Source organism: Entelurus aequoreus, linkage group LG09 (assembly GCF_033978785.1).
Source record: "Entelurus aequoreus isolate RoL-2023_Sb linkage group LG09, RoL_Eaeq_v1.1, whole genome shotgun sequence".
Classification (NCBI taxonomy): domain Eukaryota; kingdom Metazoa; phylum Chordata; class Actinopteri; order Syngnathiformes; family Syngnathidae; genus Entelurus; species Entelurus aequoreus.
In genome coordinates this window covers 64,506,196-64,532,092 of record NC_084739.1, presented here as the reverse complement: position 1 = coordinate 64,532,092, position 25,897 = coordinate 64,506,196, and the positions used below count along the sequence as shown (strand labels likewise).

Here is a 25,897-nt window from a genome sequence, read left to right as displayed (position 1 = left end):
AATGGATGTATGTTGTCATTTAACATGTTTGTTCATGTGGGTGTAGCATCCTATTGAGATATTTTTCCACTATTATACATTGTGAACTAGGCCTGGGCGATATAGTGATTTTTATCGATAATTTCGAGTTTTTTGTTGCAGACGATTTAAGGATAAACAAATCGGATTTTCTCCTTTTGCTTAAGCATACTTTCTGCCCCTTTAGGGCTTCCGCAGCTTCCGCCCTCCCCCTTACTTCCTGGGCGGAGAGTCACACACACTTCGCAAAACATGGCTAATGCTGTTGTTCCAAAGAAAAGAAAAGTGTTGTCAGTAGTTTGGTTTTGCGACTGCAGGCGTGGAGCAAATGACTGCACGCTGCAAAGTTTTGTTTTAAAAAAAAAAGCCAGCAGAACGACAAAACTTATTCCAGCATTTGAAACCGAAAATTCCAGTCAAGCATGAGAAATGCAACTCTTTTTTTAAAAACCGTTGTTTATTGGATTTTTTTTTAAAATTTACAGTCTAGAAATACAATTAAACACATGTCAAATGTTCTTTTTTTCCGTCCCCCAAACTATTAAAATTATATATAAAATGTACCCCGCCTTCTGCCCAAATGCGGCTGAGATAGGCTCCAGCATCCCCCGCGACCCCAAAAGGGACAAGCGGTAGAAAATGGATGGATGGATAAACATAATAAACTCGGGGAAAAAAAACATGCGTCAGTCAATAATACTACATTTTCATGTTTTTTAATTCAAAAGTTGAAGTTTGCACATTATAAATCTCAATGTAGAGATGACTTATTTGCATGCAACGTGCAATGCTATATTTTTTGTTAAAAATAAGTATTTTATTTAAACTTTATTGCTCAACTTTTATAAAACGCTTTTCATACATTAAAATAAATGCAACGCAAAGTGCTTTACAGCAGTGTTTTTCAACCACTGTGCCGCGGCACACTAGTGTACCGTGAGATACAGTCTGGTGTGCCGTGGGAGATTATCTAATTTCATCTATTTGGGTTAAAAATATTTTTTGCAACCAGTAAATATAATCCGCAAATAATGTTGAGTGTCTGTACTGTCTGGAGATCGGCAGACTTACCACGTTATACTCTTCCATATCAGTAGGTGGCAGCAGGTAGTTAATTGCTTTGTAGATGTTGGAAACAGCGGGAGGCAGCGTGCAGGTAAAAAGGTGTCTAGCCCAAAAATAAACAAAATTTGAGTGTCCCTTGGAAAAGGCATTGAAGCTTAGGGAAGGCTATGCAGAACGAAACTAAAACTGAACTGGCTACAAAGTAAACAAAAACAGAATGCTGGACGACAGCAAAGACTTACTGTGGAGCAAAGACAGCGTCCACAAAGTACATCCGAACATGACGTGACAATCAACAATGTCCCCACAAAGAAGGATAAAAACAACTGAAATATTCTTGATTGCTAAAACAAAGCAGGTGTGGGGAATAGCCGTCGAGGAAGACATGAAACTGCTACAGGAAAATACCAAAAAAAGAGAAAAAGCCACCAAAATGGGAGCGCAAGACAAGAACTAAAACACTACACACAGGAAATCAGCAAAAAACTCAATAAGTCAGGGTGTGATGTGACAGGCGGGGACAGTAGACCTACTTTGAGACAAGAGCTACAGTATATTGATGCATGCTTGGTTATGGTTTAAAGTCATATCCAACAACTGCTGAGTTTCAGTTTTTAATGATTTCTGCTGGTGGTGTGCCTCCGCATTTTTTCCATGAAAAAAATGTGCCTTGGCTCAAAAAAGGTTGAAAAACACTGACTTACAGACTTAAAAACAATACCTCGATGACACACACACACACACATATGCACATATATGAACAAATGAATGCATGGCTGAGTACAGAGGAGCCAGGTGAGTAAACACTATCACAGGAGCCATCTGCACCAGGAGGTCACTAGACTATGGCCACCAGGATGCTGACACACAGCGCCCCCACAGCATGGCCGGTAACCCCTGATGAAGATGGCTCCCTCTGAGAAACGCTGGAAAGTAAAAATAATAAAACCTGTAAAATACTGAGAAACATGAGTAGAGATAAAGGATAAAATATGAGTAAAACGTGTAAAGATTAAAAACTTTTTTTTATAAAAATATAATAATTACAAATAACTAAATAAAATATTGCATAACTAATAAGATAAAAAGAAAAGTACGAATGACTTCAATAAAATAATTAATATCAGGTAAAAGCCAAATGAAAAAGGTGGGGCTTAAGTCTGCTCTTAAAAACATGAACATTCTCCGCAGACAAGACTTAAGTATTGCTTCCCAGAGGAAGCTCTTAATTTAGTCCTTTTGAAAATGATTCCATAAAAAGTACAATTTATATCTGGTCTAAAAAGAACAATCTCATTCAAATCGTAATTTTGCTAATAGTAAGATGTCGTGGTGTATGCGGCGTCATTTCAGACTAGTAGCTTTTGACCATATAAAAGAAAACTTGTTTTGAATTATGTATGTCATTTGTATTCATTGCTTTCTTTATAAAGGAAAACAAATCGAAAATCACATTTTGGGGGGGGGGGGGGGGGAAATCTGAGATGTTATTTTTAGGCCATATCACCCAGGCCTAACATAAACTCATGTAGAGGTCTGATCCACCATGCAACTTTTTTGCAAGCTTTCACTAAATATACCATACAGGCCAAAAGCTTGGACACACCTTCTCATTAAATGCGTTTTCTTTATTTTCATGACTATTTACATTGTAGATTGTCACATTAGGTTGTGAGTTCAAACCCCGGCCGAGTCATACCAAAGACTATGAAAATGGGACCCATTACCTCCTTGCTTGGCACTCAGCATTAAGGGTTGGAATTGGGGGTTAAATCACCAAAAATTATTCCAGGGCACAGCCACCGCTGCTGCCCACTGCTCCCCTCACCTCCCAGGGGGTGGTCAACGGTGATGGGTCAAATGCAGAGAATAATTTTGCCACACCTAGTGTGTGTGTGACAATCATTTGTACTTTAACTTTAATCTACTAATACAAGTTTCAGTTCCTACAGAACACTCCAGACTGTGCTGTGAACACTTTGTCTCTGGTAAGTGAACACAGCTAGTAGTGTTAGCTTCCTTTCCAACCTTCTCTGACGAATTATAATAGATGGATTGATTGAAGGATTAATTAGAAGTTTGCATAGGATCAGGTAGAGGTTCATGACGGCACAGAAACTTAACAGAAAAAAGGTGAAATAACTGAAAACGTGTTTTATATTCTAGTTTCTTCAAAATAGCCACCCTTTGCTCTGATTACTGCTTTTTCGCACACTCTTGGCATTCTCTCCATGAGCTTCAAGAGCTCGTCCCCTGCAATGGTTTTCACTTCACAGGTGTGCTCGAAGCTCATCGAGAGAATGCCAAGAGTGTGCAAAGCAGTAAGGGTGACTATTTTGAAGAAACTAACATATGAAACATGTTTTCAGTTATTTCATTCATAGTTTTGATGCCTTCAGGGACAATCTACAATGTAAATAGTCATGCAAATAAATAAAACGCATAGAATGAGAAGGTGTGTCCAAACGTTTGGCCTGTACTGTTTGTTTACTAGCGCAGTGATTGAACATTTCTGCACAATATGAATGCAGTGAGTAGTTGTAAGTGTGAACAAGGAAGTAGAACAACAAGGCCTCGTTTTGATATCAGCGGGATACCCGCTCCACCGCCTGTCTGTATCGTTTCCTTCAATGCACTCCCTTAAACTCGCCAGCTGCAATCGGGTGTGTACAATCTGTAAGCAGGCAGCACTAAAAAACGTGTCAATATGTTTATTATCGTGGCGGCAAACAGGGGTACAAGTGCACCGCATCATCACAATGAGTGCTCAAGTGTGTTCACAAGCTGTTGTCGAACGAAAGGCGGGACCTCCGCGTCGGAAATAGTTGCCAGATTTGTGGTGAAAGCCAACGCTGGGCTGCTGCCACGCGCTGACTCCCCGCCCAAATCCAGCCTGAGTGCAGTTTAGTAGTTTAGTAGCCCCGAACATGGACGCACTCCTGAAACGCAGCCAGATGAAGAGTCAAAATGTGCACCGGAGCCTCGCCATGATGCTGCCAACACCCGCCGGCACGCTGCCATCTCAATAATACTGAAGTTAGCGATGCGTCGCCGAGCGAGGACATTTTTGTGCAATTAATTGTCTTCCCTGAAAGCAATCGAGGCAACGTGGAGTATGGTTTTAGTCTTTAATCAGCAAAGGAATTGTTGATTTAATTGGTTTGATGTCTAGAGAAGAACAACATGAAAATACATGATCACACAGGATATGCATTCATTAAAAAAAAAAAGTCTGTTGTTTCCATCCATCCATCCATCCATCTTCTTCCGCTTATCCGAGGTCGGGTCGCGGGGGCAGCAGCCTAAGCAGGGAAGCCCAGACTTCCCTCTCCCCAGCCACTTCGTCCAGCTCCTCCCGGGGGATCCCGAGGCGTTCCCAGGCCAGCCGGGAGACATAGTCTTCCCAACGTGTCCTGGGTCTTCCCCGTGGCCTCCTACCGGTACTGCCACCCGAACGCCTCCGTAGGGAGGCATCCTGACCAGATCCCCGAACCACCTCATCTGGCTCCTCTCCATGTGGAGGAGGAGCGGCTTTACTTTGAGCTCCTCCCGGATGACAGAACTTCTCACCTTATCTCTAAGGGAGAGCCTCGCCACCCGGCGGAGGAAGCTCTTTTCGGCCGCTTGTACCCGTGATCTTGTCCTTTCGGTCATAACCCAAAGCTCATGACCATAGGTGAGGATGGGAACGTAGAGGCCCTGGTGTTCTCAGCCGCCGAGTACTATGCCCCGGTTTGGTGCCGTAGCGCCCATGTAAAGAAGTTGGATGTCGCCCTCAACAGCGCCCTGCGGACCGTCTCCGGGTGCCTGCGAGGGACCCCAGTAAACCAACTGCCCGTCCTTGCTGACATCGCCCCGGCAAACATCAGACGAGAAGCAGCCACACTGGCCCTCTCCCGAAAGGCACAGACCAGCGAATCCCACCTCCTCCATAAGATCGTCACAGAAACACCACGACGCATGCGCCTAAAGTCAAGGCGCCCCTTTGCCATGCAAGCTCAGCACAACATCAGCTGATACTCCTAAGGCCACCTGGGTCAAGACGAGATGGAGAGAACAGTGGAAGTTAGCAGAACCATCTAGGCTGCACCACTACATCGACGACCCCACAGACGTCTCCGGCCAGGAATTGCCCCGGAAGCAGTGGACAACCCTCAACCGCTTGAGGACCGGCGTCGGACGCTACGGAGCAGCAATGAAGAGGTGGGGACTTGCGGAAGATGCCTCCTGCGAGTGTGGGGACCCAGTCCAGACAGTAGAGCATATAGTAACTAGTTGCCCCAAACACCGGCCACCAAATGGCGAACAAGGTCTGATTGACCTGGACGATGACACGTTGACCTGGCTCGCCTCAACAGAGCTGAAAATCTAGACACACGACAGAAGAAGAAGGAACGTAGATCGACAGGGAAATTGAGAGTTTTGCCTTCCTGCTCAGCTCCTTCTTCACCACAACGGATCGATACAGCGTCCGCATTACTGAAGACGCCGCACCGATCCGCCTGTCGACCTCACGATCCACTCTTCCCTCACTCGTGAACAAGACTCCGAGGTACTTGAACACCTCCACTTGGGGAAATATCTCCTCCCCAACCCGGAGATGGCACTGCACCCTTTTCCGGGCGAGAACCATGGACTCGGACTCGGAGGTGCTGATTCCCATCCCAGTCGCTTCACACTCGGCTGCGAACCGATCCAGTGAGAGCTGAGGATCCTGGCCGGATGAAGCCATCAGGACCACATCATCTGCAAAAAGCAGAGACCTAATCCGGATCCCCTCAACGCCCTGACTGCACCTAGAAATTCTGTCCATAAAAGTTATGAACAGAATCGGTGACAAAGGGCAGCCTTGGCGGAGTCCAACCCTCACTGGAAACGGGTCCGACTTACTGCCGGCAATGTGGACCAAGCTCTGACACTGATCATACAGGGAGTGGACCGCCACAATCAGACAGTCCGATACCCCGTACTCTCTGAGCACTCCCCACAAGACTTCCCGGTCGAATGCCTTCTCCTGTCTGTTGTTTCTTTACCCAAATTGGGGCGATAATTGTCTAAAATGTAATTATTACAAAATCAGTCAGAATATTACATATCACACCTCCGCCTCCTCACGTGGGTCGGTTCAGTACCGTAGGCAAGGTTGTATTCATGCCTCATTTGTGTGAGAATCCTGCCCGGGACTAAACCCTTAAGGAGTGGGACTATCCAGGACTAGCTGCAGTGTGCTCAAACAACCACTAGGTAGCATCTGTGGGCAAATAATAATGTATCATCTTTTTCTCTTTTGGGTTTATCAGGTCTTATTAGGTCAATAGTGCATTCTACACTCACGTTTTAAGTGAGGGATGAGGCAAAAACTCACCCAGATCTAGAGTAAACAGTTTTACTTATATTGTAAAAATTAACATCGTTGCGTGGAGAGATGAATAATGAATCTATGCGAGTAGAACGCTATGGACGGCTAGAAGACTGAACAGCACTTCTACTTCCGGTCAACCGCGCTAAAAAGATGGTCACTGCAGACCAAGTGTAAGTATGAACAGTTTTAGTTATATTGTAAAACTTACCAATGTTGCTTGGGGAGATGAATAAAGAATCCATGCGAGTAGAAACGCTATGGACGACAAGAAGACTAAACAGCACTTTTACTTCCGGTCAACCGCTCTAAAAAGATGGTCACTGCAGACCAAGTGTATATATAAACAGTTTTAGCTATATATCGTAAAACTTACCAATGTTGCTTGGGGAGATGAATAAAGAATCCATGTGAGTAGGAACGTTATGGACAGCTAGAAGACTGAACAGCACTTCTACCTCTGATCAACTGCTCTAAAAAGATGGTCACTGCAGACCAAGTGTATGTATAAACAGTTTTATTTATATTGTAAAACTTACCAATGTTGCTTGGTGAGATGAATAAAGAATCCATGCGAGTAGAAACGCTATGGACGGCAAGAAGACTAAACAGCACTTTTACTTCCGGTCAACCGCGCTAAAAAGATGGTCACTGCAGACCAAGTGTAAGTATGAACAGTTTTAGTTATATTGTAAAACTTACCGACGTTGTTTGGTGAGATGAATAAAGAATCCATGCGAGTAGAAACGCTATGGACGGCAAGAAGACTAAACATCACTTTTACTTCCGATCAACCGCTCTAAAAAGATGGTAACTGCAGACCAAGTGTAAGTATGAACAGTTTTAGTTATATTGTAAAACTTACCAACGTTGCTTGGGGAGATGAATAAAGAATCCATGCGAGTAGATTCGCTATGGACGGCTATAAGACTGAACAGCACTTCTACTTCTGGTCAACCGCGCTAAAACGATGGTCACTCCAGACCAAGTGTACGTATAAACAGTTTTAGCTATATTGTAAAACTTACCAACGTTGCTTGGAGAGATGAATAAAGAATCCATGCGAGTAGGAACGTTATGGACGGCTAGACGGCTGCAGTGAGCGGACTCGTCCAAAAGATGGCGCTATAGCACAAACAACAACACACCATCTCAGAGTTTTTGCATGCGTTTTGTGACAGCTACCTGCACTACGGCCGTCGGTGAAGAAAAATCCATAAAAGAGCCGCACCACTTTATAAGCCGCATGGATCAAAGCGTGGGGAAAAAGTGTAGCGGCTTCTGAGTTCATTGTAAACAACACGGACATTTTAAAGCGCATGCCAAGGACGATAAAGCTTCTGCTTACTGCCATTTTGTGGAATTTAATACAACAACTACATCAGGAGGTTGCCTACAGCCACAGCTGCTAATGTTTTTTTCTTTTCTTTTTTGATCCGGCACTAATTAGAGAGACTATCGGAGACGCTGCGATGAAATGATTCCAGGCTTTAACTGCAGCATTTCTAGCACATAAAAATAACGAGGGAATCGAGCATTGTAATCGCACGCTCTCTGATCATCTATTTTCCCACCACGTCTTCCAGTTTTCACGACGAGCCTGTGGAAGACATTAAAAGGGAAAAGGGAAAACATCAGCGAGTGTTTAAATCAAGCGCCATCAACCCCGGAGAGCCGGAGCGTCTTCTGAACTCTGGCAGCGACAATAAAAACAGCCAAGAATGAAGCGAGTTGCATTTCTAATCCCCTCTGCCTGTCGCTCCTCTGCATATCAACCACTTGTCTGAGGGGGTCTGATCTCATTTTTGGAACCCAGGAAGCTCAATAAATAATTAGCGGGACGACCAAGTGACCCGGATTAGATTTGCGACTCCCATCTGGTCCGGCTGCGGCGTCAGACAGAATTCATTAGAAAGATTAGTGCGTCCGCTGTTGGCCGAACAACCGCATCCTCCCTCCCTCGCTCTGCGCAGCCCACCTTCTCAGCGCAGGTTTTTCCCTCCCCGGGATGTGACTCGCTGACGAATGGCTGCCGTCCGGTTAAAACAACCGGCGTCTGCGAAAGCCATTTAGGAAATAACCCCTGCGGAAGCCCCGCGGGTGGCTTGTCACTTGACATTTGGAGGACAGAGCGGCATTGATTTGTTGTCTCGTTGGTCGTTACGACCATCGGCGTCTTCCAGCCGTAGATACGCCGATGTCGTTAGACGTCAACTGGCGCACTTATACTTTTGTATTGATTCATCTGGAAGGATGCTTTACAGATGTCATGAGCAGGGACACAACTGGAAGGCAGACAGTACATCTTAATCCCAGTTTGACAGCTGGATGTATGCCTTCCCTTCAGCTATATTTTTTTAGATACACTATATTGCCAAAATAATTTGGCCACCTGCCTTTACTCACATATGAACTTGAAGTGCCATCTCATGGAATTGTCCAAATGTTTTGGTATCCTGGAGCATTCAAAGTTCCTTTCACTGGAACTAAAGGCCTACTGAAATTAAATTGTTTTATTTAAACGGGGATAGCAGATCCATTCTATGTGTCATACGTTATCATTTCGCGATATTGCCATATTTTTGCTGAAAGGATTTAGTAGAGAACATCGACGATAAAGTTCGCAACTTTTGGTCGCTGATAAAAAAAAGCCTTGCCTGTACCGGAATTAGCGTGACGTCGCAGGTTGAAAGGCTCCTCACATTTCCCCATTGTTTACACCAGCAGCGAGAGCGATTCGGACCGAGAAAGCGACGATTAGCCCATTAATTTGAGCGAGGATGAAAGATTCGTGGATGAGGAACGTGAGAGTGAAGGACTAGAGTGTAGTGCAGGACGTATCTTTTTTCGCTCTGACCGTAACTTAGGTACAAGGGTTCATTGGATTCCACACTTTCTCCTTTTTCTATTGTGGATCACGGATTTGTATTTTAAACCACCTCGGATACTATATCCTCTTGAAAATGAGAGTCGAGAACGCGAAATGGACATTCACAGTGACTTTTATCTCCACGACAATACATCGGCGAAGCTCTTTAGCTACGGAGCTAACGTGATAGCACATCGGGCTTAAATGCAGATAGAAACAAAATAAATAGACACCTGACTGGAAGGATAGACAGAAAATCAACAAAACTATTAAACCATGGACCTGTAAATACACGGTTAATGCTTTCCAGGCTGGCAAAGCTTAACAATGCTGTTGCTAACTACGCCATTGAAGCAAACTTAGCAACGGGACCTCACAGAGCTATGCTAAAAACATTAACTATCCACCTACGCCAGCCAGCCCTCATCTGCTCATCAACACCCGTGCTCACCTGCGTTCCAGCGATCGACGGAGCGACGATCATAGATGCGGTCGGTGGCCCGGAGACGGAGGAAGTCAAGGTGAGGTCGGCGGCTAGCGCGTCTACTATCCATCTCAAAGTCCTCCTGGTTGTGTTGCTGTAGTCCGCCGCTAATACACCGATCCCACCTACAACTTTCTTCTTTGCAGTCTTCATTGTTCATTAAACAAATTGCAAAAGATTCACCAACACAGATGTCCAGAATGCTGTGGAATTTTGAGATGAAAACAGAGCTTTTTGTATTGGATTCAATGGTGTACCAATACTTCAGGTTCAACGATTGACGTCACGCGCATACGTCATCATACATAGACGTTTTCAACCGGAAGTTTAGCGGGAAATTTAAAATTGCACTTTATAAGTTAACCCGGCCGTATTGGCATGTGTTGCAATGTTAAGATTTCATCATTGATATATAAACTATCAGACTGCGTGGTCGGTAGTAGTGGGTTTCAGTAGGCCTTTAAGGGGCCAAGCCCAACTCCTGAAAAACAACCCCACGTCTGGATTCAGTACCCCCCTATGCAACTGGCTGCTTGACTTCCTCACAGACAGACCCCAGTATGTGAGAGTGGGCAACAACACCTCCAGTGCCATCTCCCTGAGCACCGGCTCCCCCCAGGGCTGCGTCCTGAGTCCGCTGCTGTTCACGTTGATGACCCATGACTGCTATGCCAGGTCCACTACTAACCACATTGTGAAGTATGCGGACGACACGACAGTAGTGGGCCTCATCCGTGACAACAACGCCATGGACTACAGGGAGGAGGTGAAACATCTGGTTGACTGGTGCAGAACCAACATTCTGGTCCTGAACGTCGACAAGAACAAGGAGATCATCGTCGACTTCAGGAAGCACCAATCCAGCCACGCTCCACTCTTCATCAACGGCACAGCAGTGGAGATGGTAAGCAGCACCAAGTTCCTGGGGGTGCAGATAACTGACAATATGACCTGGTCCCCTATACACCTGAGCTCTTGTAAAAAGAGCTCAGCAGCGCATGCACTTTTTGTGTCGGATGAAAAAAGCACAGCTCCCTGCCCCCATTCTCACCACATTCTACAGAGGCACTAAAGAGAGCCTGCTGACCAACAGCATCTCTGTCTGGACTGGAGCCTGCAGTGCCTCAGACTGGAAGTCTCTGCAGAGAGTGGTGAGGACGGCGGAAAAGATCATCAGGACTCCTCTTCCTCCTATCCAGGAGACCGCAAAAAGCCGCTGCCTGACCGGGGCTCAGAAAATCTGCAGAGACTCCTCCCACCCCCACCAAGGACTGTTTTCACTGCTGGACTCTAGGAAGAGGTTCCACAGCCTCCGTAGCAGAACCTCCAGGTTCTGTAACCGCTTCTTCCCTCAGGCCATAAGACTCTTGAACGCATCATAATAATCCCCCCAATTCCCCCAAAAAATGTTTTAACTGGCTGGAATATAAAGACAATATAACATACATCCATAAACTTGGATGCATATGCAACAGTGCAATATCTTTATCTGTACAGTAATCTATTTGTTTATATATAATAAATAATGATAAATGGGTTGTACTTGTATAGCGCTTTTCTACCTTCAAGGTACTCAAAGATGCACCTTATTGATTTTTTATCCTGCACTACCATGAGCTAATGCAATGAAATTTCGTTCTTATCTGTACTGCAAAGTTAAAATTTGAATGACAATAAAAAGGAAGTCTAAGTCTAAGTCTAATTCCTCCTCCACCAAATTTCACACTCGGCACAATGCAGTCCGAAATGTAGCGTTCTCCCGGCAACCTCCGAACCCAGACTGGTCCATCAGATTGCCTGATGGAAAAGCGTGATTCATCAGTCCAGAGAAGGTGTCTCGACTGCATCCTACGCTTTGCATTGGACTTGGTGATGTATGGCTTAGATGTAGCTGCTCGGCCATGGAAACCCATTCCATGAAGCACTCTGCGTACTGTACTTGGGCTAATTGGAAGGTCGCTTGTTTGGAGCTCTGTAGCAACTGACTGTGCAGAAAGTCTTTGCGCTATGCGCTTCAGCATCCGCTGACCCCTCTCTGGCAGTTTACGTGGCCTACCACTTGGTGGCTGAGTTGCTGTTGTTCCCAAACTCTTCACTTTTCTTATAATAAAGTTGACTTTGGAATATTTAGGAGCGAGGGAATTCCACGACTGGATTTGTTGCACAGGTGGCATCCTATGACAGTTCCTCGCTGGAAATCACTGAAAGCGGCCCATTCTTTCACAAATGTTTGTAGAAACAGTCTCCATGTCTAAGTGCTTGATTTTATACACCGGGCCAAGTGATTAGGACACCTGATTCTCATCATTTGGACGGGTGGCCAAATACTTTTGGCAATATAGGGCAAGGATGTCAAACTTGCGACCCGCGGGCCGGATCAGGCCCACGAACAGATTCAATCCGGCCCTTGTTCTGGAAAATGTTATCAATGACGGTTGTCCGTAAGTAAAATTATGTAAAAACTATGCTTCGTACAGCGATTAATTGGTTAGTTAGCAGTGAAAAAACAACGTAGCCATTCTCAGGAGTTGCCGCATGGACCAAGAAAGAACGTTTAGAAAGTAGGTGAATGAAACTGCAGACGAGTTTTCGCTAACTTTTTTTGCGAGGTTGTGTATGGACAAGGAAGAACATTGTGAAAGCCGCTGATCATTTAGCTAGTTTGTTAGTAGAGTTAGTCAGCGGAATCACGCAAAAAGTAAACTCCGAATTTTAGGAAACTCTGTAACAAGTTGTTGGATCAGTGTCTTTTGAGCAATTACTTAGCAGAATTACTACATGTAGTTATTTATTGAGTTTGTGAGTTAGTTTCTCAGCACTACTACACAAAATGAGTATGACTTACTACATTCAGGATTCAGGATGCTCTATTATTGTCCATTCTTTAACATGTACAAGACACATAAGAACTGAAATTACATTTTCGGCACAGTCCCACTAAGAGCAGACATACGTCACAGGGAGACAAGACAGGACCGCCAACGGATCAGCCACTTACGGCACTCCTTAAAAAAGGTGGGGGAAAAGGTGATATTGGGAAAGGGGGGAAGATTAAAAAATATCAGTCAAAGGCTAGACCAGGGGTCGGCAACCCAAAATGTTGAAAGAGCCATATTTGAGCAAAAATACAAAAACAAATCTGTCTGGAGCCGCAACAAATTAAAAGCCATATTACATACAGATAGTGCGTCATGAGATATACATTGAATTGAGATGACTTAAAGGGAACTAAATGAGCTCAAATATAGCTACAAACGAGGCATAATGATGCAATATGTACATATAGCTAGCCTAAATAGCATGTTAGCATCGATTAGTTTGCAGTCATGCAGTGACCAAATATGTCTGATTAGCACTCCACACAAGTCAATAACATCAACAAAACTCACCTTTGTGCATTCACGCACGTTAAAAGTGTGGTGGACAAAATGAGACAGAAAAAGAAGTGGCATAAAACACGTCCTAGAAAGTCGGAGAAAGTTATACATGGACACAAACTAAGGTAAGTTCAAGGACCGCCAAAATTAGTAGGACAAAACGGCGCTCGCCAAATACTCGAATCAGTGAAGCATGTTTGATATAAACAGTGTGCTTTATAACAATTAGGGAGGTTTATGTCATGTTTGTCCTCCTACAGAAACCATATTAAAACAAAAAATTTATTTTTTTCCCCCTCATCTTTTTCCGTTTTTCATACATTTTTGAAAAAGCTTCAGAGAGCCACTAGGGCGGCGCTAAAGAGCCGCATGCGGCTCTAGAGCCGCGGGTTGCCGACCCCTGGGCTAGACCCTCGGGAGGGGGTCCAGACTGAGTCCAAGGGAAAAAAACTAATTTGCCATAGCACACAAACATGTTACATATAATCACAACAACTCGCAACAGAGGGGGGGGGGAGTTGGGGCCCTGGAGGCCGGCCTGCTGCTATTAAGCGCTACTCAGGGATTAAAGTTAAAGTTAAAGTACCAATGACACACACACTAGGTGTTTTGAAATGTGTCCTCTGCATTTGACCCATCACCCTTGTTCACCCCCTGGGAGGTGAGGGGAGCAGTGGGCAGCAGCGGTGCCACGCCCGGGAATCATTTTTGGTGATTTAAGCCCCAATTCCAACCCTTGATGCTGAGTGCCAAGCAGGGAGGTAATGGGTCCCATTTTTATAGTCTTTGGTATGACTCGGCCGGGGTTTGAACTCACAACCTACCGATCTCAGGGCGGACACTCTAACCACTAGGCCACTGAGTAGGTGGTGAATTAAGCGGTGGTGAAGGCGTGGGGTGGGGGTGGGGAGCAATGTTCCCTCTAATTGTTCATGTGTCTGAGCAAACACAAAAAATCCCTGAGCATTCAGTGGAGCACATGTGAGCAACATCACACGTGGCAATACCAGCAGCACACCTGTCTCAAACCAATCTTTTATAATAACACTCAAATGAGAGGAGTCATTATTTTGTAAAATTAGTGATTTGGCCCACTTGTAATGAAAATAAAAGAAATCTTGTTTTTCATAAGCTATGGATTAGTATTGTACAATATGTCTGGGTGGGGGTCCTGCCTTGGAAATCATTTGTACCCCTTTCAGAGATCACATTTAGTTCCCCTTAAACATCCTCATGTTGCACAATGAAATGTAAGCATAGGATGAAGTGTGCATTCCTGTAGCTTTCTCTAGTAACGGCATTCCATGATTAATATAAATAAATTAACATTAATAATAAATGACAGTAGAATAAGCACATGTATGACTGAGGAGTCATAGTGTAACTTTGTGTCGTGTTTGAGTTGTCCGACTTTTTGTGTGGCCATAAACGCACCAGTGGCTTAGTGGTATGCGCGTTGGTGACAGATGCCAAGTTGGTTTTGGCCTGGTTTGTACGGCAGAAAATGACTAGTTTTTCGAGATAGAAGTTTTTTACTCATGTTTTTGGTGTGGTTGTGGCTAAATATAAACAGTTTTGCTCAATAAAGGGATCGATAAAATTCCTGTCCTCGAAGCATCTCGATAGACGTTACAATAATTGAACGATGTTTAATTGAACGGTGTTGACGAACACCGTTAGGGCCGCTTGTTGTCACTGTCACTCAGTGTCATTGCAAAATTACACAGAATAAATGTGTTTATTTTGTTTAGAATTCAGATGGGATTCGATTTGGTGTGCGGCATATATTTGCTGTGCGCAGAGGACGCTTGAGCAGTGCGCAATTGCGCAGGCGCCCACCTTAGAGGGAACGTTGGTGGGGAGTGTGTTTGTGTATATGCCCATTGTCTTTGGGTGTAGTGGAGTTGTGTTCATAAGCCCAGGGTCGTTCTGCATGCAATGCAAGCAAAGTTCGACTTCCAGGTGTCGTCGAGGAGGGAGGGAGGGAGGTCAAAAGCGTCCATCTTTGAAATTCCTCTGGTGTAGATCTGTGAAAACATCTTTATATTTTGCAATAAAAAGGGGATAACTTTGCCTTTTAAGACCTTTTGAATATCCTTTTGTTTATATTTGTGTTAGTGCGTATGCACTCCTTTCACTTTGACTAAATCATAAGAGACAAATATATGTGCATGTTCGCTCTAATGAATAAGCATACAAATGTTAAAATGCGCTTCCTTTAGGAATGACCTAAAAAATGGTGACACTGGTGGGAGTTTCGCCCCCCCACCCCCACACACCGCCTCGCCGCTAACTGGGAGGTGACCCAACACGTGTAATGAATTCCGACTAATCCCGTAATCCCTCTTGAAATTCCCATCAGGCCAAAATCTGAAGACTAGAATTGACTCCCGGGTGATGAAAGTGGGTAATCTATATCACCAGGATCCTCCTGTCAGTATTTTTCCTTGTGAGCTCTTCACCTCGAAGATTATTCCATTTCAGTGTTTGCTATTTTCAGGGAGCGGGGCGAGGGTCTCCCACAGCGGCTGGGATTAACACATTCTCAACTTCTCCGCTAATTACGGCGATTGTTGTCACTTGGGAAATACGATAGGAGGGAGTTGACTAAGGGTATTATGAGGAGTAGGTATCGTTTACATTTGAACTAATACGATCACCAAATCGGTACTTTAAAAAGGGTACCCTGGCCTGGCTTGACGACACAATGTCCACTGGGTTTGTTATGTTGCTCCGAAACTTGTATGTACCTTTCAGCATTAATGGTGCCTTCACAGATGTGTAAGTTACCCATGTCTTGGGCACTAATACACCCCCATACCATCACACATGCTGGCTTTTCATCTTTGCGCCTATAACAATCCGGATGGTTCTTTTCCTCTTTGTTCCGGAGGACACAGCGTCTACAGTTTCCAAAAAACTATTTGAAATGTGGACTTGTCAGAACAGAAAATTTTTCCACTTTTCCAACGAAGCCCGTGGCGTTTCTGGGTGTTGTTGATAAATGGCAGTGGCTTTGCATAATATGGCAGTGGCTTTGCATAGTAGAGTTTTAACTTGCACTTAAAGATGTAGCGACTAACTGTAGTTACTGACAGTGGGTTTCTGAAGTGTTCCTGAGCCCATGTGGTGATATCCTTTACCCCCTGATGTCAGTTTTTGATGCAGTACCACCTGAGGGATCGAAGGTCCATAATATCATGGCTTACGTGCAGTGATTTCGCCAGATTCTCTGAACCTTTTGATGATATTGCGGACCGTAGATGGTGACTTCAATCAATAACCTTATACACACACCATAATAACAATCCTATGTTGAAGCACAGTACAATGCATCAAGCGGTGCGGCTTCTTAGCGTACCAAAGTCGTACTAAAACATTTTGATATATTTTTTAACGCCGTGTGTAATGTACTATATTTTAAATGGAACATATAAAATGTTGGTGTTGTTTACTTGAGTCATATTGCAGTCTACACCTATCTCTTATGTGTGACTGCCATCCTATTGCTGTCTACAGGTATATCTTATGTGTGACTGCCATCATATTGCAGTCTCCACATATCTCTTATGTGTGACTGCTATCATATTGCAGACTACACGTATCTCTTGTGTGACTGCCATCATATTGCAGTCTACTCATACATCTTATGTGTGACTGCCATCATATTGCAGTCTACACATATCTCTTATGTGTGACTGCCATCATGTTGCAGTCTACAAATATCTTTTATGTGTGACTGCCATCAAATTGCAGTCTACACATATCGCTTATGTGTGACTGCCATCATATTGCAGTCTACACGTACCTCTTATGTGTGACTGCCATCATATTGCAATCTACACGTATCTCTTATGTGTGACTGCCATCATATTGCAGTCTACACGTATCTCTTATGTGTGACTGCCATCATATTGCAGTCTACACGTATCTCCTATGTGTGACTGCCATCATGTTGCAGTCTCCACACATCTCTTATGTGTAACTGCCATCATATTGCAGTCTCCACATATCTCTTGTGTGACTGCCATCATATTGCAGTCTCCACATATCTCTTATGTGTGACTGCCATCATATTGCAGACTACACGTATCTCTAATGTGTGACTGCCATCATATTGCAGTCTACACATATCTTTTATGTGTGACTGCCATCATATTGCAGTCTACACATCTCTCTTATGTGTGACTGCCATCTTATTGCAGTCTACACATATCTCTTATGTGTGACTGCCATCTTATTGCAGTCTACACATATATCTTATGTGTGACTGCCATCATATTGCAGTCTACACGTATCTCTTATGTGTGACTGCCATCATATGGCAGTCTACACATATCTCTTATGTGTGACTGCCGTCAAATTGCAGTCTGCATGTATCTCTTATGTGTGACTGCCATCATATTGCAGTCTACACGTATCTCTTATGTGTGATTCCCATCATATTGCAGTCTACACGTATCTCTTATGTGTGACTGCCATCATATTGCAGTCTACAGGTATCTTTTATGTGTGACTGCCATCATATTGCAGTCTACACATCTCTCTTATGTGTGACTGCCATCTTATTGCAGTCTACACATCTCTCTTATGTGTGACTGCCATCTTATTGCAGTCTACACATATCTCTTATGTGTGACTGCCATCTTATTGCAGTCTACACGTATCTCTTATGTGTGACTGCCATCAAATTGCAGTCTACATGTATCTCTTATGTGTGACTGCCATCATATTGCAGTCTACACGTATCTCGTATGTGTGATTCCCATCATATTGCAGTCTACACGTATCTCTTATGTGTGACTGCCATCATATTGCAGTCTACAGGTATCTTTTATGTGTGACTGCCATCATATTGCAGTCTACACGTATCTCTTATGTGTGACTGCCATCATATTGCAGTCTACTCATACCTCTTATGTGTGACTGCCATCATATTGCAGTCTACATGTATCTCTTATGTGTGACTGCCATCATATTGCAGTCTACACGTATCTCTTATGTGTGACTGCCATCATATTGCAGTCTACTCATACCTCTTATGTGTGACTGCCATCATATTGCAGTCTACACGTATCTCTTGTGTGACTGCCATCATATTGCAGTCTACATGTATCTCTTATGTGTGACTGCCATCATATTGCAGTCTACACGTATCTCTTGTGTGTGTGACTGCCATCATATTGCAGTCTACACGTACCTCTTATGTGTGACTGCCATCATATTGCAGTCTCCACATATCTCTTATGTGTGACTGCCATCATATTGCAGTCTCCACATATCTCTTATGTGTGACTGCCATCATATTGCAGTCTCCACATATCTCTTATGTGTGACTGCCATCATATTGCAGTCTCTACATATCTTTTATGTGTGACTGCCATCATATTGCAGTCTCCACATATCTCTTATGTGTGACTGCCATCATATTGCAGTCTACTCATACCTCTTAAGTGTGACTGCCATCATATTGCAGTCTACTCATACCTCTTATGTGTGACTGCCATCATATTGCAGTCTACTCATACCTCTTATGTGTGACTGCCATCATATTGCAGTCTACTCATACCTCTTATGTGTGACTGCCATCATGTTGCAGTCTCCACATATCTCTTATGTGTGACTGCCATCATATTGCAGTCTACACGTACCTCTTATGTGTGACTGCCATCATATTGCAGTCTCCAAATATCTCTTATGTGTGACTGCCATCATATTGCAGTCTACACGTATCTCTTATGTGTGACTGCCATCATATTGCAGTCTACACGTATCTCTTGTGTGACTGCCATCATATTGCAGTCTACACATATCTCTTATGTGTGACTGCCATCATGTTGCAGTCTACAAATATATTTTATGTGTGACTGCCATCATATTAAAGTCTACACGTATCTCTTATGTGTGACTGCCATCATATTGCAGTCTACACGCATCTCTTATGTGTGGCTGCCATCATATTGCAGTCTACACGTATCTCTTATGTGTGACTGCCATCATATTGCAGTCTACACGTATCGCTTGTGTGTGACTGCCATCATATTGCAGTCTACATGTATCTTATGTGTGACTGCCATCATATTGCAATCTACACGTATTGCTTATGTGTCACTGCCATCATATTGCAGTCTACACGTATCCCTTTGTGTGACTGCCATCTACTGGTCACACTTATCATTACACCTTGTACCAAATAAAATAGCTTTGAGGTCGGTAAGTACAACCAAAATGATTCTGTTTATGTCGAGTTTTGAGAAAATGAAAGGATTTTAAGTGTGCCTTATAGTCCGGTATAATATGGTATAACACCGGTATACCGCCCAGTCCTAATCAAACTGCATCCTTGCACTTTTCTAAAAATAAATCCTTCACTTTAACAAGCCTTGTTGAGGCTGCTCTTTTCCGGGTGGAGGGAAAATCCAAAGAAAAAGCAAAACAAGCAGAGCCGATGCTGCGACGCACACCCAACCTGAAACTTCACCTGACTCCGCCGGCACATTTCGAGCCGAATGACATGACTCGAGGTGCGTTCCGCTCCACAGCGTCCGCTCGGATCCCATTAACGCAATCGAGAATGAGGAAGTTCCAAGTGGATTTCAAGGGACGTCTTATTTCATGTCTTTTCCTTTTATTGCTCCGTCTTTTATTAGCCCGCACGCCTTTGTTGGAGAAATGTTCCGCTTTTTAATGCACTTGTTTGAAGGATGAATGTGCACTCAAGTCCGTGGAGTAGAATGTAGTTATGGCTACAGAGTCATTTTATTTCAAAACATGCCAGTTGTAAATGAATACATCACCAGCAGAGTAAACAATTTATATATCAGTGTGCTAGTGCAGTGTTTTTCAACCTTTTTTGAGCCTACCGCACATTTTTTGCGTTGAAAAAATGCGGAGGCACACCACCAGCAGAAATCATTAAAAAATGAAACTCGGTTGACAGTAAAAAGTCGTTGTCGCAATTGTTGGATATGACTTTAAACCAGGGGTGTCCAAACTTTTTCCACTGAGGGCCGCAAACGCAAAAATTAAAGCATGTTGGGGCCAATTTGATATTTTTCATTTTCAAACCATAACAAAATATATGGATTTTTTTTGAATTTATTTTACCTTTCGGGGTCCCGTGGACCATTAAGGGTCTCAGTTATTAAAATGTTAAAAATAAGTCTAATTTGTATTATTATTTTTTATTTAACGCTTACAGTAAATCTCTATATCAACTTAAAAAAAAAAAAAAGTTTTCATGGCTTTTCTGTCAAAAACAACTTTGTTTTTTATAGTAAAACTGAAATATGCAGTATTTAGTAATTAGAGCCCTAAAATATAAATAATGCAGGACACCATTGATTTTAATTATTTAATATTTTTGAGTCATCACAGTGAAAAGATAAATAAAATCCCACTAAATCTATTTGGGATCCAAAAAGTGCCCCACTCATAAAGTGATACATTTTTATTATTATTATTTTTTTTAACTTTCATCACTTAAGTTATTAGATCAACTTCAGATATATCCGTCGATTTTACGTTTGAACTATTATTTTGTTTGTTTTAGGCTCTTTTGTCAAAGAAAACTTTGTTTTTATATGGCAACTACACAATATATGCAATATTTACCACATAAAACATTTTAAAGTGAAAAATTTCAACTAATTGGAGCTTTGAAAATAATTAATTACAACATGGATTTTTTGTCATTATTTTTTTTTTTGAGCATTGGCAAAAAAAGAAAAAAAACAGCCTGCATGGCAGCTTTGTGTCAACATTGCAACTTTTTCTCGTTAGATTTCACCTCATTCCACTTTTTTTAATGTTCATTTTTATTTTTTGCAATAGCATTTCCAGAATGTGTGGCGGGCCGGTAAACAATTAGCTGCGGGCCGCAAATGGCCCCCGGGCCGCACTTTGGACACCCCTGCTTTAAACCATAACCAAGCATGCATCAGTATAGCTCTTGTCTCAAAGTAGGTGTACTGTCACCACCTGTCACATCACACCCTGACTTATTTGGACTTTTTTGCTGTTTTCCTGTGTGTAGTGTTTTACTTCTTGTCTAGCGCTCCTATTTTTGTGGCTTTTTCTCTTTTTTTGGTATTTTCCTGTAGCAGTTTCATGTCTTCCTTTGAGCGATATTTCCCGCCTCTACTTTGTTTTAAGCAATCAAGAATATTTCAGTTGTTTTTACCCTTCTTTGTGGGGACATTGTTGATTGTCATGTCATGTTCGGATGTACTTTGTGGACGTCGTCTTTGCTCCACAGTAAGTCTTTGCTGTCGTCCAGCATTCTGTTTTTGTTTACTTTGTAGCCAGTTCAGTCTTAGTTTCGTTCTGCATAGCCTTCCCTAAGCTTCAATGCCTTTTCTCAGGGGCACTCGCCTTTTGTTTATTTTTGGTTTAAGCATTAGACACAATTTTACCTTCACACTGCCTCCCGCTGTTTCCGACATCTACAAAGCAATTAGCTACCGGCTGCCCCCTACTGATATGGAAGAGTATTACACGGTTACGCTGCAGAGCTCTAGACAGCACCGACACTCAACAACAACACATCATTTGCAGTCTACAATTACTGGTTTGCAAAAAATATTTTTAACCCAAATAGGTGAAATTAGACAATCTCCCACGGTACAGTAGTGTGCCGCGGCACAGTGGTTGAAAAACACTGAACTCTGGGTGTACCCCACACATTCCCACAGATACTCCAACGCTTGCATCCTGGGGGATTTAGCAAACAGGCCTTGGCATGAAACGTGGGGCGGCTTAGTTGTGGAACCTTCAACGTCCCCCAAACCCCCTTTGCTCATTTTCCTCTTTGGCTTTGGAACCTTCGCCAGGCTTCGGTTGTTAGCGAGAGAAAAGGGGATACGATTCCCCGCATTCCATTTGTTTAAATACGTTTCATCGTATGCTGGCGATACGTACTGTATGTATCCCGTACATACTGTATGTATGCCATACATGCTAGAAGAAACCGTCTTCACAGCTTATTTGAATAATTCTCCTGTAACTTTGCCCTAATTTAACTGTGATAGTAATGAGATTATCAGGCTCCTATTTCAAGAATGTCATGGGTACTGAAGTCAGTACTTTAATAGGCACCGTCGATACTCCAGAACCCAAAACCAGTGACGTTGGCACGTTGTGTAAATGGTAAATAAAAACAGAATACAATGATTTGCAAATATTTTTAAACCTACACTACCGTTCAAAAGTTTGGGGTCACATTGAAATGTCCTTATTTTTGAAGGAAAAGCACTGCACTTTTCAATGAAGATAACTTTAAACTTGTCTTAACTTTAAAGAAATACACTCTATACATTGCTAATGTGGTAAATGACTATTCTAGCTGCAAATGTCTGGTTTTTGGTGCAATATCTACATAGGTGTATAGAGGCCCATTTCCAGCAACTATCACTCCAGTGTTCTAATGGTACAATGTGTTTGCTCATTGGCTCAGAAGGCTAATTGATGATTAGAAAACCCTTGTGCAATCATGTTCACACATCTGAAAACAGTTTAGCTCGTTACAGAAGCTACAAAACTGACCTTCCTTTGAGCAGATTGAGTTTCTGGAGCATCACATTTGTGGGGTCAATTAAACGCTCAAAATGGCCAGAAAAAGAGAACTTTCATCTGAAACTCGACAGTCTATTCTTGTTCTTAGAAATTAAGGCTATTCCACAAAATTGTTTGGGTGACCCCAAACTTTTGAACGGTAGTGTATATTCAAATGAATAGACCGCAAAGTCAAGCTACGTAACATTCGAACTGGAAAACTGTATTTTTTGCAAATATTACCTCATTTGGAATTTCAAAAAAGCTGGCACGAGTGGCAAAAAAGAATGAGAAAGTTGAGGAAAGCTCATCAAACACTTATTTGGAACATCCCACAGGTGAACAGACTAATTGGGAACAGGTGGGTGCCATGATTGGGTATAAAAGCAGCTTCCATGAAATGCTCAGTCATTCACAAACAAGGATGGGGCGAGGGTCACCACTTTGTCAACAAATGCGTGAGCAAATTTTCGAACAGTTTAAGAACAACATTTCTCAACCAGCTATTGCAAGGAATTTAGGGATTTCACCATCTACGGACCGTAATATCATCAAAAGGTTCAGAGAATCTGGAGAAATCACTGCACGTACGAGGCAATGCCTGTGACTTTCGGTCCCTCAGGCTGTACTGCATCAAAAACCGACATTAGTGTGAAAAGGATATCACCACATGGGCTCAGGAACACATCATAAAACCACTGTCAGTAACTACAGTTAGTCGCTACATCTGTAAGTGCAAGTTTAAACTCTACTATGCAAAGCCAAAGCCATTTATCAACAACACCCAGAAACGCCGCCGGCTTTGCTGGGCCCGAGGTTATCTAAAATGGACAGATGCAAAGTGGAAAAGTGTTCTGCGGTCTGACCAGTCCACATTTCAAATTGTTTTTGGAAACTGTAGACGTTGTGTCCTCCGGAACAAAGAGGAAAAGAACCATTAAGCGCAAAGTTGAAAAGCCAGCATGTGTGATGGTATGGGGGTGTATTAGTGACCAAGGCGTGGGTAACTTACACATATGTGAAGGCACCATTAATGCTGAAAGGTACATACAGGTTTTGGAGCAACATATGTTGCCATCCAAGCAACGTTACCATGGACGCCCCTGCTTATTTCAGCAAGACAATGCCAAGCCACGTGTTACAACAGCGTGGCTTCTTAGTAAAAGAGTGCGGGTACTAGACTGGCCTGCCTGTAGTCCAGACCTGTCTCCCATTGAAAATGTGTGGCGCATTATGAAGCCTAAAATAGCACAAGGGAGACCCCCGGACTGTTGAACAACGTAAGCTGTACATCAAGTAAGAATGGGAAAGAATTCCACCTGAGAAGCTTCAAAAATGTGTCTCCTCAGTTCCCAAACCTTTACTGAGTGTTGTTAAAAGGAAAGGCCATGTAACACAGTGGTGAACATGCCCTTTCCCAACTACTTTGGCACGTGTTGCAGCCATGAAGTTCTAAGTTAATTATTATTTGCAATAAAAAAAATAAAGTTTATGAGTTTGAACATCAAATATGTTGTCTTTGTAGTGCATTCAATTGAATATGGGTTGAAAAGGATTTGCAAATCATTGTATTCCGTTTATATTTACATCTAACACAATTTCCCAACTAATATGGAAACGGGGTTTGTAAAACACTCTAACATAAAATCTGCTTAGTGAGAAGAATTATCTTATCAAACAGAAAATAAGCAAAGGTCACCCTTATTTGAGATATTTAATCTTGCTTAGATTTCAGTTTTTGCAGTGTAGCATATGCAACTCTTATTTTAACATTCCTACTTCTGTGCAAGTGTAAAAAGAAGTTAATTACTCCTTAAAGACAAAACTCTAAACTTGAATAAAAAGTATGATGTAGCCAATGTGTGCGCTTCTAAAAAAAAAAAAAGATGAACTCAAACATTCTTTAGGTGGCTGGTGATTAAAACTACAAGTTGCGGACTTTTTGCTGAAATTAAGAATGATGCAACTTTTCGTTTTAGCTGTACCTAATGAAGTGTCCGGTGAGTGTTTACACAAACAGATTTGTCTCCAACATTTTACAGAGCCTCTTGTCTGCTCCCAATGTGTACCATGTGTTTAAAAGTCATGGCCCATGTTGAGTTGAGGTCATGTGTTGTACTTCTCACGCTGTTTTTTTTTTTTTTTTTTACAGGAAGCGTCTCTCCCAAGGCCGGACATCAAGGCTATGGGACCACCGTACCTCTGCTGCTGATGGGCCCGCTCACTAGACCACTCAGCCAACTTGCCCCCGGGGTACGTACCGCCATACTTATTATATCACAAGACCTCAGCCAAGGTTCAACAGCTCAAATTTGGATCAGCACCTTCAAAGATGGCTGTCTCCACATTAGGGCTGCAACATCCATCCATCCATTTTCTACCGCTTGTCCCTTTTGGGGTCGCTGGGGGGCGCTGGAGCCTATCTCAGCTACAATCGGGCGGAAGGCGGGGTACACCCTGGACAAGTCGCCACCTCATCGCAGGGCCAACACAGATAGACAGACAACATTCACACTCACATTCACAGACTAGGGCCAATTTAGTGTTGCCAATCAACCTATCCCCAGGTGCATGTCTTTGGAGGTGGGAGGAAGCCGGAGCAACTAATCGATTAAATCGATTAAAATCGATTATTAAAATAGTTGCCGATTAATTTAGTAATCGATTCGTTGGATCTATGCTATGCGCATGCGCAGAGTTTTTTTTAAATTTTTTAATTTTTTATTAAATTTTATTTTATTTTATTTTATTTTTTTTAAAATAAACCTTTATTTATAAACTGCAACATTTATAAACAGCTGAGAAACAATAATCAAAATAAGTATGGTACCAGTATGCTGTTTTTTTCCCAATAAAATACTGGATAGGATAGAAATGTAGTTCGTCTCTTTTATCCGATTATCAATCGATTAATCGAAGTAATAATCGACAGATTAATCGATTATCAAATTAATCGTTAGTTGCAGCCCTACTCCACATACACTATATTGCCCCTTAGTTTCAGTGAAAGGAACTTTGAATGTTCCAGGATACCAAAACATTTTGGACAATTCCACGCTCCCGACCTTGTGGGAACCGTTTGGAACGGGCCCCCTTCGTCTTCCAACATGACTGTGCACCAGTGCACAAAGCAAGGTCCATAAAGACATGAATGACAAAGTCTGGTGTGGATG

The 25,897-nt window shown here is 42.8% G+C and overlaps 1 protein-coding gene across 2 annotated transcripts in view; it reads left to right on the top strand.

Moving 5' to 3' along the window:
- Positions 1-25,897, top strand: part of LOC133657624 (disintegrin and metalloproteinase domain-containing protein 12-like) — a 164,126-nt gene that overhangs the window by 849 nt on the left and 137,380 nt on the right. For both annotated transcript variants that reach the window (XM_062059182.1, XM_062059181.1), the window contains exon 2: positions 24,877-24,977. In XM_062059182.1, coding sequence (XP_061915166.1) covers positions 24,877-24,977 — 101 coding nt within the window. The remainder of the gene's footprint in view (positions 1-24,876; positions 24,978-25,897) is intronic.